The sequence below is a fragment of the Pygoscelis adeliae genome, unplaced genomic scaffold, assembly GCF_000699105.1.
Source record: "Pygoscelis adeliae isolate BGI_AS28 unplaced genomic scaffold, ASM69910v1 Scaffold36, whole genome shotgun sequence".
NCBI classification, from domain to species: Eukaryota; Metazoa; Chordata; class Aves; order Sphenisciformes; family Spheniscidae; genus Pygoscelis; species Pygoscelis adeliae.
Genome location: NW_008824934.1, coordinates 983,088 through 1,001,907, shown reverse-complemented (window position 1 = coordinate 1,001,907; position 18,820 = coordinate 983,088). Strand labels below are relative to the sequence as shown.

The 18,820-nt window shown below is 43.2% G+C and overlaps 2 protein-coding genes across 3 annotated transcripts in view; both read right to left on the bottom strand.

The window, feature by feature from the left end:
• The window catches only part of LOC103918020 (uncharacterized oxidoreductase C663.09c-like), a 19,788-nt gene extending 12,273 nt beyond the window's left edge, over positions 1 to 7,515 (bottom strand). The window contains exon 1 of the mRNA XM_009325258.1: positions 7,500 to 7,515. Within this exon, the coding sequence (XP_009323533.1) occupies positions 7,500 to 7,515 (16 nt within the window). The remainder of the gene's footprint in view (positions 1 to 7,499) is intronic.
• A 1,256-nt stretch (positions 7,516 to 8,771) lies between these two features.
• Positions 8,772 to 18,704, bottom strand: CCNL2 (cyclin L2). 2 transcript variants are annotated; one of them, XM_009325161.1, is made up of 11 exons: positions 18,551 to 18,704; positions 18,115 to 18,189; positions 17,720 to 17,829; positions 17,292 to 17,412; positions 15,959 to 16,023; positions 12,996 to 13,095; positions 12,801 to 12,905; positions 12,441 to 12,582; positions 11,528 to 11,645; positions 11,353 to 11,445; positions 8,772 to 10,138 (listed from the first exon to the last, which is right to left on the bottom strand). In XM_009325161.1, the coding sequence occupies exons 2-11, from the start codon at positions 18,181 to 18,183 to the stop codon at positions 9,784 to 9,786; spliced, it is 1,278 nt and encodes a 425-aa protein (XP_009323436.1). In that variant the 5' UTR covers positions 18,184 to 18,189; positions 18,551 to 18,704; the 3' UTR covers positions 8,772 to 9,783. The 2 variants fall into 2 exon arrangements, with proteins under 2 accessions (XP_009323436.1, XP_009323438.1); XM_009325163.1 differs by lacking the exons at positions 15,959 to 16,023; positions 17,292 to 17,412; positions 17,720 to 17,829; positions 18,115 to 18,189; positions 18,551 to 18,704 and adding an exon at positions 15,099 to 15,185 and having other exon boundaries at positions 12,996 to 13,806.
• Positions 18,705 to 18,820: the final 116 nt, after the last annotated feature.

The following is an 18,820-nucleotide window of genomic DNA, read 5'->3' as shown; positions in this document are numbered from 1 at the left end:
GCTCTTCCTTCAGCAAGCGGAGAGTCCCAGGCTCCCACTGAGCCAAAAGATTCGGTGGGTTCTGAACATGAAGCAGGAATCTGAGTCCAAGGTTTAGCGGATACAGTGTTTGCCCATTGCAAAAGTTTTACATACAAAGTATGTTGTGTTTAATCGCGTGTTCCATTGCCTTTTTACGGCATCGTAAACATACACAGCACTTTGCAAACAAACCATAAGGGCAATATCCATCGTAAATCGCCCTTTTCCCTGATAGTCTGAAAATACGTAACAGAAGTGTCAAGCCTGGCTGGCTCCACTTCACTGCTGGGGAACAGAGGTGAAATGATTTCTCTTGAGGACACGGAGCCATAGGTCGGGGGACCACACCCAGTTACTGCACTCTGCCTGATGGGTGACTCACACCAAAAGGGAAACGGCCACCGTGGGTTTCGGATCGTTTCTTGCTCATTTGTAGTTACAGACAAGCAGCCAGGCCTTTGTGCGAAAATCATCCCAGCCTCATTCACTCCCGTGCGGGGTTACCCACGCGTATCAGCGAGGAGCCGGGACCATTGTCTCCATACTGGGCTCAACAGATTTGCTGCAGCTTTTCAGGTTTTGCTGTGTATTACTGGGGCTGTGGTGAGCGCCCATAAATATATTCTTTCCTTGTGACAAACAGGAGATAGAATGGGCTGGTATGGACACCTCTTGTTTAAGCTGCCGCATTTCACAACACATCTGTAATGAGCGGAGAGCACGCACGGCCAAATACCACCGCTCAGCTAACGAGCGTGAACAGGTCGGTTTAACGTGTTCCCTGTGGAAGGACTCATGCTGTGTGCGTGCTGTCCCTTTCCCTGCTGTGAACGCGAGAAGCTGCATCGTGCAACACCTTTCTCAGACCACCTGAAAGAAATGGACATTGAAGGGGAGAGTGTGGACTTGGGGATGTTATACCTCAGGCCCACAGAGGGAAGCCACCAGTCTATTGCCGGTCTCATGACGCCAAGGAGTGCCATTACAGCGATAGGTAGGGCAAACGATGGAAGGATTTCTTCTGCTTTGAACAGGCTTTGCGTCGGCTCTCTGAGGACTCCTAAGGAGGTGTTGAAAATGCCATTGCCTTTCACTGTGCTCTCCCTGACTTAGTCCCACGGAAATATTGTTCTCTCTGTCCTCTGAGGCTGGGTTAGCTACGTTCATTTTGAAGTCACGTTGGCTTCTTACCAGCTGGTAGTGCTGGTAGCAGAGGAGGCTGGAGGCGCCGCTGGATGCAAGTGCCACCTATTGCTTGCGAAGGATAGTTGGGCCAGTCCATTTCTCCCTGGGCCCTCGCAAGGGTCAGAGGCTCAGCTGGGATTTAGAGAATCGCACCTCAGCTCCTGGCTATACCTCAACTTCGTCAACTTGGGCAAGCGAGCAAGAGTGTGTTCACACTGCCAGGGTTTGGTACATTGTTTAGGCAGCTGCTGCTCCTGTGTAGTTCTGAGAGAGACAGACTTGTCCACAGCAGGGTTTGGAGAAGTCTAACTGAAATTCAAATACCTGTCTGTACCCATCAGCTATACAGGAAAGAGAGGGAATTCTCCAGCTTTGGTATCTACGTTCTCAGGCAGTATGAATATCCCTCTTAGTATTTCCGTATCGTGTCCTCTGCTGGCTCCGTGGCATTGTTTTCATAAGGAAAAGTGCTCTGAAGACTGAAAGGAACTCACATGCCACGAATGGCTCAACTGTGAGCGATACTCCACAACAGGACCCTCGGGAAGGGCCTCCAATCCCTCCATCCTCTCAAGGTTCAGTGGTTTTGGAAATAGCATTGCCGGAGGGGCTGACTACCCTGGCAGCGATGGGTGGTGGTCACACGCTGCAGCTCAGCTCAGCCTTGCAGATAAGAGGCCAGTTACCTGCCCGGAGGTTTGGAAGGAATGTAAACTGCTCGCGCTCTCACACACACACAGAGAAATCAATGGCTAATATCGAGGGGTTCCAGAGCATCAAAACAATCAAATAAATGTCTGGTTATTGCTCTGCCCTATGTAAAAATGAATGTGTGGATCCATCACCCCTTATTTAAAGGGGATCCACGGAATTAGATTCCACCGTTTCTCCACGGAAAAGCTGGTCTTTGTGCAAAGATCAGATGTGGCAACAAGCCAGCAGTAAGGCTGCCCCGTATACTGATACCTGTGTTTTTCTCCTTTCTTCCAAATAAAGCTCCGTTCCAGAAGTGTCTCTCCGTCTCACAAACACCAGCACTCTCTTCTTTTCCAAGAGGTTTAATCAGTTACCTTCCTTCCCATGCGTACTGTGTTAATTTCAGAATTCTCTTTGTGCATTACCAACAGCATTTTGTTGGTTTTGGAGAATTTTCAAAAAATCCCTGTCAGGCATAAGACAGCTTAGTCGACCTCTTCGCGCTTGTAATTTATTCAGTCCTTGCTGTCAGCACATGTGAGCGCCAGGGCTGCCAGGCATAGCTGGAATTTTGCGCATGCGAGTTAAGCCCGCAGCGGCGGCACTGGGACCGGCAGCCTCTGGGCTGGCGTTGGCGTGCACGCGCTGCTCGGTACGCAAGCACTAGGCGGCCCGCGGCACCCCTTGCACGGCGCGGGAGGGCCGTCATCAGGGTTGGTGTAATCACGGCGCAACTTTGCTGACCTGAGACGTCGGAGACAGCCGTGAGGCGCTTTACACCGTGCGTGGTGCTGCACTTGCAATCAAACGTGATTGTTGCTGACTGCAGATTAAATCCGTAACTGTCACTTTTTAACGCTATTTCACTGCTATTTGCCGTCGATTTCTCGGGCGTTCCTTGCTGCGTTCCTCCTCTAGTCTGGGCCCTGTCAGTGGAAGTATCTCTTTATTGAGCCATTTGGAGTATTTTTCGGCCAGCAGCTTTTGTGGAGACCGGTAGAACAAAAAGGGTCAAACCTCACTGGAGTCAAGGGGAGTTTTGTCACTGCCAGAGCGCAGCTAGGACTGCACGCACAGGGTGCTTGTCTCTTGTCTGGAATTCAGAGTAGTTCTCGAAGGGGAAGAAACAGTCTAACTAGAGGAAGATGTTTTTCTTAGTAAAACATATACTGAAAACCCCTGCTATTGTCTAGATACACGAGACAGAACTGACCTGTACAGAATGCCACATAATGCTTTTCAAAGCGCCAAGGTGTTCCTAAAAAAGCTCTTCCTCTGCTTTTGTAGACGGGGAAACTGGGACAGGGTCCAAGTCATATAGCCCGAGGTCACGCAGAGAGCCGGTGACAGGTTCCCCTGGGCGAGCAAGGTCCCATCCCATCAGCAAGGCATTTTTCCTGAGTGACAGGAGGAAGACATCCAAGTTACAAGACACAGCAAGGCACATACGAGAGAAACATTGCCCAGAGCTGCTTGCGGATGGCGAACAGCAACCAGGTCCAGCGTATGAGGATTCTCTTCCACCAGCTGGAGTCGGAGAGCATCCAAAGTGAATCTGGCCAGCCCCAGTCACATCTTCTCACCTCAGCCCTCACCCTCTCCTTTCCAGCTCCTGCTGCTGTTTGCCGTGGCTTTTAACCAAGTTCCGCGTGCTGGAAGCTAGTTCCTCCAGGCCTGCTTTTGTCTAACTCTTGAAGTAAAGTCCAGATTTCAGCACGCTGCTAACCGCAGTCCAACAAGGCACATTTTAATGCTGTTTAGCTCAACCTGAGTTGAGTTGGATACACCAGAGGCAGAATTGCTTTGCTTAGTAATTTCTCACCCCCATTTAAAGACAATAAAAACAAGGGTTGCCTGGCAACCCTTGGAGAGGAGTTACCTGGCAGGACAAGGGAGAAAATACTGCTTTTATTTTGGGTGAAGCAATACTCTTAAATAATTGCTACCCGCAGTTTCTGTATTTGAGCGAGCTCCGTTCATTCAGCTCCTCTTTGGCTTTGGTCTCTCTTTGTGCAGGACATGCTGCAAGGCTTTTTTTTTTTTTGGCTTTTGTTTTTTTTTTTTTTTTTTGCAGGTCTCTGGCACTTTTTCCACCCAAGAACATATCAGAATATCAGGATATTTATAGTGTTTGTGGAACTATAAATCACTATTAGAGTGATAGGCTGTGGGCAAAACAAGCAAAATAAGGTTTAAAACAGACACTCCCTCTAACTAAATGGTTTTGAATCACCAATCCACAGCCTTCAAGTCAGCAGAATTCAGTTTGAGCAGACTCGGGGATGTCAAACAGAGAAGAGTAGCCACCCTTCACAAACAGAGGCGCACAAAAGACTCTGCCATAAACCAAAGCCATGACCAGTTTCGGTATTTCAGACCTGGCCATATCAGATCTTAAGTGGGCTTCAGAGGTGGCAATGGACTCCAAAATTCCTGGCCAGACTCCAGAGGCGTACGCAGTGAGCTCGGCAACGAAGGTGGACAGTTTCTGCCAGAAGCTGAACCTCTTTCCCATTTCCCACCACGCTGATTTTCCAGAGGTGCAAAGGGCCCAGCACCCAGCTCTGCACGGAGACAACGTCTGCACTGAAGCTTATGGTAAGTCTCAATTAAAGCCTCCGTCCCAAACGTCTAACAGGGAAGTGAAACCTGCTTTTCTCATCTGATCTTAAAAACTCCAAGCTTTGTTGTTTATTCAATTATTCTTTGATCGTGTCAGCCACTGGCTTCCTACCTTTGGCTCACCCAAGAGGGGGGATCTTTCCCTCTTGGTCACCACCTGCCTGGCACACACCGTGCTAGAAGTTGCGTATTTGAGGAAATAATTCTTCAGGCGCTCGCCTGAAAAAGGAAAGCTTTGTTGGCTGACCCTCTGCTGGTAGAGAGCAAACAGAGATCTGAGGGTGTGACCTTCCACCTGCACACTGGATCTGCAGCTGTGGAGTCCATTGCTGAGGAAACGTTAGCCGGGAAGCCTGGAGGATTATTTCCCATGAAGGAAGGAGGACCAGGCTGCGCTGCTAGAGCAGGTAGGCGGCTTTATCTGAGGAAAGAGAACCATAGCCTGGCCAAAACTGTAGCGCCTTCTAAGTCAGAGGTCTCAGTAAGCGCTGTCCCTTCAAAGCTTCTGGCCAGTGAGACGGCCTCTCTCCAGGCAGAAGGAATTACATGCGAACGCCAGATTCAGAGAGATCACAGAGGAGTAACCCGAGCGATGTTCTGATGAGCGAGAGCCATCCTGCAGTCTTCAGCCGTTCAGAAAACAGAAGTCGTAACTCACCTTAAGAGCCGAGACTTGTACATGTGGGCATGTACATAAAAATGCGGTGGGTTTGGTTTTTCTTTTAGGTAAACCTAAACTCCTCGCCTTCTGTTTACTCAGCCTGATACGCATGGATTTCTGTGCTTTGTAATCTGTGTATCCATGAGAACTAGACATTTTTCTGGTTTCTTAAAATGAAAACTTAGATTCTCTCACAATTTCTTACCCAATAGGACTACAGGTTGTAAACAAATTCTAAATATTGTATGATCTGTGATAGTCACAAGCGCTGGCAGCTGGGGGGAGCCAAAGAAAAAAAGATTGGTCTCAGTACAATGAACACGGAAAGTACTACGCACAGATTTCAGCCGGAGGAACTAGTCAGGTCAGGGGGTGTCACATTTTCTGACTACAAGGACACAGCCTATGTCTGGATTCAAGGATTGGCACAATGCAGGCCTGCACCGCTTCTCCAGCCTCCCGAAACACGCGCTAGATCAAACACGGATGGTATCCAGAAAAGAACAGTTGATCCTTCAACCGTAAAATTTCACTGGTAAATAGCGAAATAACGTCTGAGCAGGATTGCACACCATTTATTCTATTTTCAGCTCCGCTTACTAGGAAAACAAGTAGAAATTAACACAGAGGTTGAGGAAGCAAGCTCTTCACCAAAGAATTGACGAGTTCCCCAAGAGCTCATGTGCAGGACTGCCTGCCTGCCCGCCCGACGGAAGGGTCATTTCCCAAGTCATGGTTAGGGTAGAGACTGTCTCTTCGTATCATTTCACACGAACCACCACAGTTCTGCCAGACACCAGTGGTTTCTGATCGCTACCCCATCAGATGACCCCAAGGCGGAGGATGGTTTTTCTAGTAAGACAAAAAGCAGCCCGGTTCCCTTCAGCTCTGCAGGAAACCTTGGGAAAAGCAACAGACACTTAACCAGATGTAAAGAGACAAGCAGTAGGGTTCCAAGAGGGCGCTAAGCATACCTGAGGAACGAAGAAATTACTTGATACAGTATTTCTTAACGCTTCTCCAAAGACTGGGCTGATTTTTTTTCCAGGCTCTTTTACAGCGTCGTGCCCGATCACATCCACTTGACACCTGCCACAGGAACTGTGCTTACAGAAGATTAAGCGAACAAATGCAAACTGGTGCCAAGAAAAAGAGAAGAAAAATAATCTGCCAGCTCCGTTAATTGGACTTCTGGCTTCCTTGTTGTCAGCAGCACTTGCTTCCCCAAGTTGTCTCAGCAGTTCCCTGGGGGTGGCTCACATCAAAACTGCCACAGATGTTCATCCACTTCGAAACATTTTCACGCCCCAAGAAGTGGCACCTCGCCCATTTCTCTTTTCCGTGGGTCAAGGGGCGAGGTTCTCATGAACCACAGCTCTGTCATCGCCCAGGGACCGACTGCAGTTGTCACCTGTGCCCTTTGTTCGTTATTGTACAGGTGGAGAGGAGCAGAGCCATTACTGTTCATGAAATACAGCTGCTCTCTGCCAGCTACATTTTAAGGTAGAGAAATGCACGTTCCCTTCCAGACTTTTGCGGATTGGTGGATGTTATGTTTGGTATCAGCTGGAAAGGTGGCTAAACTAACAGAATGCCCAGGATTCCCAACTTCAAGGAAACAGGGATTTAATTCAAAGGTTCGTAAGTTGACCGCTGCAAAGAGCTTAAATTGAAACTCTGGAATGACTGCTTTGGAATGCTGAGCCAGTTATTTTCAGGGTGAAATATGACCGATACTACAGCTCTTAGCACTCGGCACAGTAAATGCCGAAAAACTACTTGCTTGTAAATGCCCCTAGTTACCAAACACGTGAGAAAACTCTTTCATCTTGGACTTCCTGAGCAAAGTAAAACAATACATTTGCCAGCCCTTACAGCTGCGCGCCGTACCACCTGAGTGAAAACAGGCACACCTCTGTTAAACAGGCACATCTACTCCCACCCACCCAATCAGCCCCCGCATTTCCTCTAGCTACTCTGGGCATCTTCTCCCAACCCCACCTCACCACCAGGACATCCTGCGTAGCTAGCTGCGTTGGGCTTTTTGCTGCTAAAGACAGATTGTTCTCTCCTAGAACAGGAGGTCTTTCAATCCTGTGATATAATCCCTTTTGTTTTGGAACAAAACCACCTTAATGTAAAACTATACACACTTTCTCCTTTGTTTTTTCCTCTCCAGATTTACCAAGTGTACTAGAAAGTACATTTATCGGGCGCTGTACATAAGCACAGTAGTTTATAGGACACAGATGCCGATTTTTATGCCAAGTGACATTACGTTCATGTAGAAAAGTGTACGTAGCCTGGGTCTTACCTTTATCCTCGTCCATGCTACTTGCACTGGAGGAAGGTCACGTCTGTAGCCAGCAGAACTGAGACTTAACTAAAGTAATTCCTCCTAAAGTCTTTCTGGAGGAGGCTGCAGCTGTGAAACCTGCCTCCCCATATGTTGCTTACCTCAGGAACTGGACAAGAGGCAATTCTGGAAGCATCCGGGGCAGAATGAAGTAGTTAAACGGGGAGACACTGACTACACCTTTTAGAACTGGAATTACTAAACAGAGATTTGAAGTTGACTTGCTCCAAGTAACATCCAGGTAGTAAGAATTAGAAAGACATAAAATGGGGAATCTCTAGAGAACACTTACTTCAGGTTGTTCACGTTTGAATAGATCAAAGTTACTTTTTGTATCACGTTATGTCTGAGCTACTTTAACTTCTACTCAATTATTTAGCATACCAAGTATGAAATAGTTAGTTTCCATCTGTGTGCAAAGATCAAGTTAAGGCAGGTAGTTCACCGATTCAGGAACAGATTAACTTCCGTTCCATAGCAGTGCTCTGCTGGAGCTCTACGGAGCCTTCCTTGGATCTGCTGCCTGTCTCAATCAGTTGTCTTTTCTCAGCTGAGATGTCATCACAACTATGGCAAAGAACTACAAACCAACTACTGCTACTGCAAGGTGACCAGGAAATCCGTTATGGAACAGAACGTCAGAGGGAGCTGCAGAGGTCAAAACCATCACAGTTCAAACAAAGAGTAGTCAAGTTCACAAACACATCCACTGGTAATTACACAGAATAATCCTACGGAACCTCCAGCTCAGGAAATTTGGTAGACTAGAGGTTGGCTAGAGGAAGGCTGACTGCAAGTGCTTTCAGCTGCCTTGCCGCCATATTAAAAACTAAGAAAATTGCCAAGAGATGGGTCTGGATTTAAAAGAAGCGTTAGAAGAGTCACTGTCACACTGAGGCACCTAAAAGATTGACTACAAAATCCCTCATGCATCTTGCTTCCCCCAGAGCGGACAGAGGAAGTTTAACCAGCAGGCAGTGGTTCTAGTAAGATCTACTCACAGAGCTTGAAAGGTTCAAATAACAGCACCCTATTTCACACCGTACACCAGCCTGCTCCTCCAGGACGGGCCCAGCACGACACCTACTACACCTGTATTCAGGGTGCAACAACTTACGCTAGTCTTAAATCTACTGCAATTTGACAATCTCTTCATTCAGCACCAAATTTCTTTCCTTATGAGTAGGCACAGTGGTATAGCTCATAAGAAACTACCATCAAGTAAATTTGATAGAAAATCAAATACTTTAATGAAATTAGGGAGCATGAGAGTAACAGCTCAGATATACCACTAGAACTGATACTACTGGGCTGTGGAGTTTTTGCTTTTTTTTTTTTTTTTTTTTAAATGCTCTGTTCTTCGACAAGCATGCAGATTGACAAACTACTAATTCTTCAGTGTCAAAGATCCTGAGTAAAGAATTTCAAACCACTTAAAATGAATATATAGGAAATGTCTTATGAGCTGGTGGCCTGCACACAGCATTGCACAGATAAAAATATACTACTCTCAATACACAGAGCTAAATACTTTCACATTTATCAGAATTTTCTACACAAGTCTTTTGATAGAATTCAAGTTTTGAATTTTCTGTATATATCTTCCACCTGTATTAAACAAATGCTTATTTACATTGTGGATAAAGTGTAAAGGCTAGTAAGGCCATACTCCCATACTGTACTGTAACACTGCAAAATATATATACACATGTATAACCTAATATAGGCAACAGTTCTAAAAAAGTCACCTTACATTTGTACAACATAATTGAGTCAGTATGAAAAGACAGCTTTGTTAGCACCAAGCCACTCCAATGGTTTTTATGAACTGTCTTGAGCCTTCTAGTTCCACAGGGAAGGACTGTTCAGCACAGTATTCCGACTACTGAGCAATGGAGGTCCTGCTTGCAGAACTGGAAGTCCCAAATAACACTCCACTGCACTACGGTATGCAAATTACTAAAGAGCAGGCATAGGAGCATCCAGAGACAAGTTCTGCAGTGTTATTAGGTGACGCTCCAGCAGAACAGTCACCAAGACATTTATCAGATTAAGTCTTTCACATCATCCTGTTTTGTTAGTATCTTTCCTTTGGATTCATGATAGTAAGTACAGAACTGCCAGCAAAATGGACATTACTCAAGCTAGGTGGTTTACAAGCCAGGTTAACCCTATGCCGCGAAGACCAAATGGGGAAGAGCTCCACTGCTTAAATTCCAAAGGAAAGAACTTTTTACTTTATTCATCGCCTATGCCTACTGTGGCCAGGATGGTCTCGGTCATAGCGATGACTTGCTCGCTCATAGGAGCGTGAACGCTCATGCCTGTGATTTCTATAGTAGTGACTCTTCTTCTTGTACTTCCCCGAATGGTCAGAGCGCTCCCGGGATCGGCTCCTGGAACGTGATGAACTCCTGCTGCGTGATTTCCGTGGTTTGTGCGTTGAGTACTTGTAGTCTTTTGATTTCTTGTAACTTCTCACCTTGGAACCTTTGTAGCTAGAACTGTGGTTGAACTGTCTTGGAGGAGAGTCACTGCGGCTCCTAGAACGGCTGTGGGATTTGGAGCCGCTTGATGTGGAGTAACTTTCACTTTTCCTATGGAAAGAGAAAAAGAACAGGAGAGAAAGCATATGATTTTCTTAATATTAAATAGAATTACTCTACATGACTATTAGCACCTAAACGCAGTCACAATACATACATACACACACACTTAAAGTACCAGATAGACAAATGCTCCTCACTTATAGAGCCAAGGTGTGCAAGCACAGTTTGAGACCAGGCACTAGGTTCTGTATTCTGTTGTTCAGTATCCCATGAGAAGTAATCTTGTGTCCCAGACTTGATCACATCTGGTTACTGTAGAAATCCTGATTTGTAGAAACTCAAATCCGTTTGGAGTATAGTAGTCACATCTCAGTTTTAGATCTTTTTCCTTCACTACTTAGAAAACATGCGTGAACAGCTAAGAGTAGCTGCCAGATTCAAGTGCTGCCAACAAGACAAAAGGTAAAACCCCTTCTCCTGCTTCAGTTACAGTAATACCGTCACCAAAACGCCCAAGTTTGGAGTTAATGCTCCTTTCTGTCTCTTTGATTACCCCTCTGTGGGTAGCATGGTTATATGCTGAACTTCAAAGCCCAAGGCAGTACAGAAAGCAGATTTTAAAGATGTTTCATTAAATTCAACACGTTAATACAAAGCCATACTTTTATCAGTACACACCCAAACCCAATGGGACACAGACTGTTGAATTAAGTCAAACTTGCTTTGACTGAGGAGCATGAACCTCTACTACTCTCAACTACATACAAAACAGGATCATTTTGTATTTCATAAGTTACGGTTTTGCAGGAGCGACTGCCAATGAGACGAAGGCTGGAGTTAAGAGTTCATCTACTGCAGAAAACGCTTTAACTACCCCAATACAGTTCAGTAAAAACAAAGGTTGTAGCCACAAACACCCAGCTTTAAACATAAAAAACCCCAAAACAACAAATAAACCCTGCTGCTTGGTGGGACATATGTCACCAAGAAACAGGCTGACATTCAAAAGTGTCCCAATACGCTTACACTCTCCTTTCAATCTATTTGGCCCAGGTACGACAAGGTTGGACACTGCAACTCCCTTGACCTGTGAGCCAAGACAGTACAGCTCTTAGCCATAACGTTTCTGAAGCCTTAACTAGCAGCACACACTGCTACGTTATTTCACAGCCTCTCTTGTTGAGAAACTACCAAAGCTCACTCTGGGAAATTTTAGTCCGGGAGCTTCTCATAGCACACCCTTCTTTTACAATAGTATGTACCTGTGCTTAGGGGATGCGGATCTGGATGGAGATCTTGAATAACTTTGATCTCTACTTCCACTTCGACTTCTGCTTTCTCTTCCTTTCTGAACGCTGCAAGAGACAATGAACAGTAAGTTATTTTGCTTAAAGTCGTAACGGGAAAAAATAAGCATCTTCATTATGAAAGCCTTACCCGTTTACTGGGCTATTTGAACTCATTCTTTTTGCTCCCTCTGTTTTCCTCTTAGCATTCTTCATTGCCTGAACAGGTAGCGGTGAAGGTTTATTTCCTTTAACCTCTTTTGGAGACTCTAGAAAAACAAGCCTTTGTTACCTTATTTTGAAAGTATGGGTAGTGACTGAAAGAAGGACTGAAGCCTCCCCTCGCCCCGTTTCATCATCTTTGTAATAACCAGTACTGCATACATGCAGTTTGCATACACGTGCACACACGCCTGCACACACAGCCACCCGCAGGAGGCAGATCTGAGGAAGCTCGCACAAGGCAGAAGCTAATCTGAAACATCTCTGCCAAATATTGAGGTAACACCGGGGAGTTAACTGCAATAGTAACACATTGCTTTCAAAGGCAAAGGCAGAACAGCAACTTCCTTTTCCTGCCTATTATTTACTATCTTTTTAAAGGTAAACTGAGGAGGAAGATGGTAAACGTTACCTTCTAGGCAAGGCATGCACCAGACTGGAAACTTTAGACCAAGTATGCAGGAAAATACTCACCGCCTGTCACCCAAAAATACTACTCTGCCACAGTTCCTAATCATACCTCTGCTTTAATATTGCTTTAGTGTAACATGCCAATTGCAAGTATTTGTTCGAGTTTATTGCAAAACCACGTAAAAGCAAGACCCTGTACGATATGTTCAAACTAGCCTTAATTTTAGACTGATTTTAGCCTTTATCTGTTTCAAGAAATTACAAAGTTACAGTGCTACTCAAACTCTGCCATTTGAATAGTTGCTAGAAGCCAGCTTAAAAAAAAACAAACGACAAACACCAACCAACCACACTGTATATACATCCCAAAAGGGTAAATACACATTTAAGATGAGAAAGAGTTACTAAAAACCAAGTTATCCACTGCTTACCATTTTTCGGGATCGGGGAAAATCCTGATGTGTTATCCAAACTTGGGGCTCCCTCAGGTACTAGACCTTTAGCTTGTGCTTTTGCCTCTTCGATAGCCAATTTCTTCTTTTCTACTTTACTTTCCAGGTCAGATAAATCAACCTGCCAACACAGGAGCACCACTCACAACAAAACTTAATAAACTAGACTTTCTGCTTACTCACTTACAGGGCGGGGAATCTAAAGAGACCCAGACACTGTGACTACTATCCTGTTCCACTTAATGTCTTGCAGCTAGTTTCAAATGGAATAAGGTTTTCCAACTCATGTTCTAAGCGGCAGCCTTTAATGAAGGCTCACAATATGAAAAAGCAGCAAACCTTTTTCCGAGTATAGAGTTGCAAAATTTTTAAGCAGATTTCTTGAATTTCCTCCTCTGTTGCTCCAAAGAGTAAAAACCAGTGTGGACGATTAGGAAGTGGAATCTGGAAGGGAGGGGAAGACATGCTCATTTGTCTGCTTCCATTAAAAAAAAAAAACTAACAAACTTGAAATTAATGGAACTGTATGCTCACCTCCAGCGTCCTAGCTGCGAGGTAAATACATGCACAGGCAATGCTTTCTGGCTGGAATCTTACAAAGACATCTGTTCTCAGGCTATCATTCATGTAATTCCTGAAAGACAGGATATCGGCAAAGTTGCATGGCACTGAAAAGTTGTTTGGTGGCTTTTGGGTTTTTGTTTTTACTTCTACAAGGACTATTTCTTTCTGCATTCAGTTACTAGACTTCAACATTATATTCCTGTAAATCTAAAGAAAAGTTGTGTGACTTTACTAAAAAAATATAAAAAAAAATAATAAAAAAATAAAAATCCCTCAAGGGGAGGGATGTGTGACAGAAATTAAGTTTGATTGACTGACTGGCTGCTGAAAATTCAGTTGTGAAAAGAGAACCAATTTTAACTTCACTTTTCCTTCTGGATCTCTACTGGCCTGCTCTCATGCAATAGACAAGTTATTTTCATCAAGACAACACACAATATAATCTGAAGTACTCAGTTATAGACTTTTAGGTTCACATGTTTCTCTGCAATAGGGCTGAGCCCAGATGGTTTGCTGAAAGCTGCAGCTCCTGTAGTAGTTCTCCCATGAAAATGCAGTCCACTTCAGCACGCGTCAACTTCCACTGGAGATTTAAGTGGTCCCTTTTCCTTCAGAAGCATTATTTTCCATCCACAACAGAAATCTTTTTGATGCAAAAAGCAGCCATAGAAGAAATCAGGGTGTTTGCGAACATCAATTCAGGAGAATACTCAGTATTCAGGCAGTCTCCTCTTTGGCACATGAAATACGGTTTCCAAAGTGTCCCATTTCAGTAAGGTTGCTTAAAATGAATATTCACAGAATGAGAAAACTGTAAAATATTGCATATATTCCAGTCAGTACACTTAAGCATTATTCTTCTAAATCTTAAATACACAATGTAACTTCCTCTGAATCTGTCAGCTGACGTGCTTAGAAAGATCTAGATTTTTGAGCACATATGTCAAGCAAAGTATCAGATGGGGAAAAGCTAAAACCAGACACAATAGAAAGTCCTCAAAATAATACGCTTTCTGAAAGTAGTAATTAACCATGTGGGTACCCAGTATACAAGGATTCACTAACCCCCAAGACATCCAAACCAGAGACCACAGTCCAAACGCTGGTAACCAGTTTACACAGGACAGACAGAAGGAACTTGAATCCCAAGAGTATCAAACTCCCACCTGCCCCAGTTGTCTTACATTCTCGTTTATACGAAGAGCAACTGCTACCCCAGAGAAGCAATGCTAAACATCAGCTCACCTTTCTGGGAGAAAGGAACTTCAAAGCCTACTTTTCTTGTCCCACTACAAAGAGAGCACAAACCTTTTGGCAAAAGAAGCAATAAAGAAAAGCGGTGCTTCAAACATCTGGAAGTCATACAGCCTTTTTCTAATTTGCCAAATTGAAAAACACGCCTGCTTCCAAGTTTGGCCTCTGCGTATTTTCCCTGTGGGCTCAGAATCAGACACATGAGGAAATGAATCCTTGTCACAATGTTTTAAGAAAAAGGTAATGTTGTAAAAAACACACATTTCAAAAAACAATTATACTGGATATCCACCAGTTTTCAGGTACTGGAAGCAACAAGCATCAGTACACAAACATGTTATTTTAACATCTGAACCATTTCTCAATTGGTGTAATTTTGCCCCTCCTCCTCACCTACCCCTTCTTTTGTAACAAGTAGAAAACTGGTAATGAGTAGCCCATAACTCACATTCGAGTACTTCATGCAATGGAACTGGGAAATCTGGTAGTGGGAAGTTTCTCTAAGTCCCAAGTATTACATTTGACTCCAAGCTTCACGCATCTACTCAAATGTTTAACTAGTTACAAACGGAAACTAGATTTCACGTTTTGTTGTGTTAATTCATCCCTTTAAGACTTAAATCCCACCTTAATTTGCTTTACCATTTAAGAATACATCATTTTAACAGTTATAGAAATATAACATTAAAAAATCTTTCAGGACTTCAACAATCAGGTTATCAAATATACAACAATCAAAAGGCACAATAAAAATAAAAGTAAAAAAGCATAAGCACAAGAAGCAGTTGGCCAGTTACTATACTATCATGTATATACCACCTGTCTAGAGTCAGCCTTCTCTTTGTAGAGCCTGCTTTGGTTTGACTGAAGACGGCAGCTATCCCTGCACCATAGCGCTTGGGCAGCAGAGGAGAAGTCTTAGTCACTTACCCTCAGAGGCTACCCTTTGATTAAAAGAGTACAGAAAAGAAAAGTCAAAACTGGTTCTCTACACACAGGTCACAGTACCAGACAGTTCAGTCAGCAGAAATATGATCTTTGGATTCACTCAAGGTTTTTAAACCACAGTATTGTTAAAAAGCATTATTGTTTAAAAGCATTATCTATTTGTTAAGTTTAAGACCTGGAATTTTACATAAGCTTCCCATCCCCAAGAAAATCTTTACTGTAATGAGAGCGACAAGGCAGAGGACATTTCTTGGCAAACATGAAAACATTGAGTTTATCCAGTCTTAGAAGCTGACATCTTGCATTATCCATATAGATAAAAGAAATTTATCTGTGCCGAGTTTTTGATACACCTGTAATCAAGCTCAAGCCCTGGGAAAAGCCATTTCCCAGCACTGGTAACAGACTTTAACTACACATAATTTTCTCCGAAGAACAAAAAAACAAGAAAACCCTACAACCCACTCAACATTTTCCCTTCAGCTGAAAAGTGAAAGCAGAGAGGAGGGAAGTGAGAAGTCAGGGTGGAAAGCTACCTTACCATTAAAACAGTGCCTCTAACTTAAGAGGCCGATCAACATTTGGGTAGTAGTTTGGGGCACGCCAAGAAACACTGGAGCTGTCTGGTGTGGCCCACAATCATTTCTGAGCAATGTTGCCCAGAGTGCCTCAAGTGACATATTTCTGCTACTGCCCCTGCTGGTCTCTTAAAACAAAGAAAATCAACTTACCATGAAGTCTGGACCAGGTGTTGGTTACGTTCACATTCTAATACCTGAAGGTACATAACGATTATCTGGAAGATATGGGTTATTGAGTTATTAACAAGAATCTCGAGAGCCACCTATTTATTTCAGAGGGACATCCATGAGGCATCTGTCATTCTCTTTCAAGTTCTAAAACACTCCACATGCGATGCGAGAGTGTTTGCAACATCCCCAGTGTTTATCCACACAGCTTCTGCTCTCCAATGCAAAAGTTTGCACAAGTTGACACTCAACCAGATCTGACCTTCCTAGCTCTCCGTCTTCTGAGCTCAGTCATCATGCTATTCATCTAGATGTCTTGTCTTCAACTGTTTTCAAGCTAGGTATGTTCTCCTATACAATTCACGATTCCTTTTTAGCTGTAACTTGGGAGAAAATATTGCTAGCTGCAATAAGCAGTAACAGAAGTATAACAGTATTTGCAGAGAACAGATCTAACATGTTGTGTGTCACTGGTTTATTCCGTTCTAGTTTTTCTCTTAGGTTTGAAAGGAAAACAAGGATGCAGATAAAAAGACTACTCTAATAGCAAAAATTCCTAACAATTAACAAACAAGTACAACTGTCCTCTGGGGTGCCGGTAACATGAGAGAATTCTGAAAGTCAAGTAGCTTAAAGAGACCTTAAGACAGCAGTAGCTTTTAAAGGAAGAAAGAGCAAGATCCCAGGTTCTGCTGGCACAGAAGTAGGAGGTTCTTTTACCACACTTAGCTACTTAAGGCATAATGCTAATGGTACTAAAGCACCAGCTTAAACATTTGCAGCAGTTACATCCTCCAAGTATCATCCTAGTCTGACATGAGATACTTAAATATTGAGAATTGTCTCATTTCTAGTCAAGCCCTTCACACCTGAGTGTACTTTTTAGAACATGAGAAACACTGCTAACTAGCTCATAGGGGTTTAATAACCTCAGCATGTTTCCACAAGGAGTGATCACGACACACTGTTTCTTATAATAGGATATCACAACCCTAGGTCTCCAAATTCCTTTCTCCTTAAGAATCTATGTTTAGTTGACGTTTTCTAACACCAAAGCTACTACTTATATAATTTGACTTCAAGGAATACTTAGCATCTGCATCCACCTCCAGTCGTCATTCAGCAGTGATACAAGACCAACTAGTAAGACTCTCTTAAATGGGAAAGAAAACATTGGGAACATAAGAAGCTAGCCTTACTGAATTAACTAACGTTATCGTGTACAAACCATACAGCTTCCATGCAGTTACAGTCTACTCAAAGCATTTATAGCATATGAAACACCGATTATAAAGTTAACTTATACAGTACAAACCTTATGAGGGTGCTTTACATGAACACAAAATCCCAACTCCTTTAACACTCTTCTTTCTGCCTTAATAATTTGATTCTTCAAGTTCACATATTCTTGATCCAGTATTAGAGGCACAGGTTTTCTGCAAGACAATTTCAAATTCTGAAGATAATCTTAACCTCAACGACTACTCATACGCAAGTTAAATCATGTTCGTGTAAAAGTAAGAGACATCATTATTTATAACACCAAGAATATTTACTTACATTATTTATAACACCAAGAATATTTACTTAATAAAATGGGTCAACTCACTTTTCTCCTTCATGAGATCTCTTCAAGATGTTCCCTGATTTATGAAACAGGGAATGATACTATCATTGGCCCATGAAGTTTAATAATTAAAATACAACATAAATACTTCAGATTATTTCAAAGTCTAAGCTTACTTTTTTTCCCGTAGATGTCTAAGGCGATGGAACACGTTAATTACATCCCTTATGCGTCTTGGTGCTTCTTCAATTTTGGATGCCAGATGAACACAGGCCATTGATACATGCTGAAATATAAGTATTGCAAGACACTGATGTTTTGCTCAAATCAGGACCTGACCGCCTCCAACAGCTTAAGGAGGGATAACAAGAGAAAGTGGTGGTAAAGCAAGGAAATACTAAAAATTTGATGAAATCAGTACTATGTAGGTTTGTAACATCATGTTGATCAATAAGTAAAATCTACAGGCTAGTTACCAACACTCTGATCACATCTAACTTGACAACTTGCCAAAACAGATCAAGGATTAAGTAATGTTTGTAGCCATATACGTCTTTTAATATTTTCTTACCTCCATGGAATGCTTCACAAAAGACTTGGTATAAAAAAACCGCTGAAATAGCACCTGTCCTGTAGCCATAGCCACCTAAAAAGGAAGTAACCACAACAGGTATTAACAAAACAACTGCCAGTTCCAGAAAGAAATTACCTACAATGATTTCAACAGATTTAAGACCCAGAAGACTCGCTAAGCTATATTTAGGTATGGGAGTAAGTTCAGTGGTATCTAAGGAAAACTAGCACCCCTACCTCAGTAACAAATTAAGTAGCCCAAAATGTTATCAACATCACAAACACTGTAAGTCAAATACATAGGTTAAATCTCAAACTTCTTTATGAAGTATGAAAACATGCTACAAATTAAATAAAAGAAAAAAAAAACAACCACCCAAACACTAGCACCCAATAAAACTGAAAGTTATGACAGTACACCAGAAAAACTCTACTTTTTCGGCATGGAAAAAGGGGGGAATCTAGTCATAACACAATTTGAGCAGCTGAGACTCGGTAGCTAGAAGATGCCTGGGGAGTTCTACACTCGGAGAGCAACGAGACTGTTTGCGATTGGAATTCGCCAGGAAACAAAACCTTTCCGAGGTCGCTACAATTCAAAGGAGTCCCAAGAAGTCCCTCTTTTCGCAAGTCCCGATCTTAAAAAAAAAAAAAAACCAGCCCTGCGGGAGCCCCCGCCCTGCCCGGGCCGGCCCGGGGGGGCG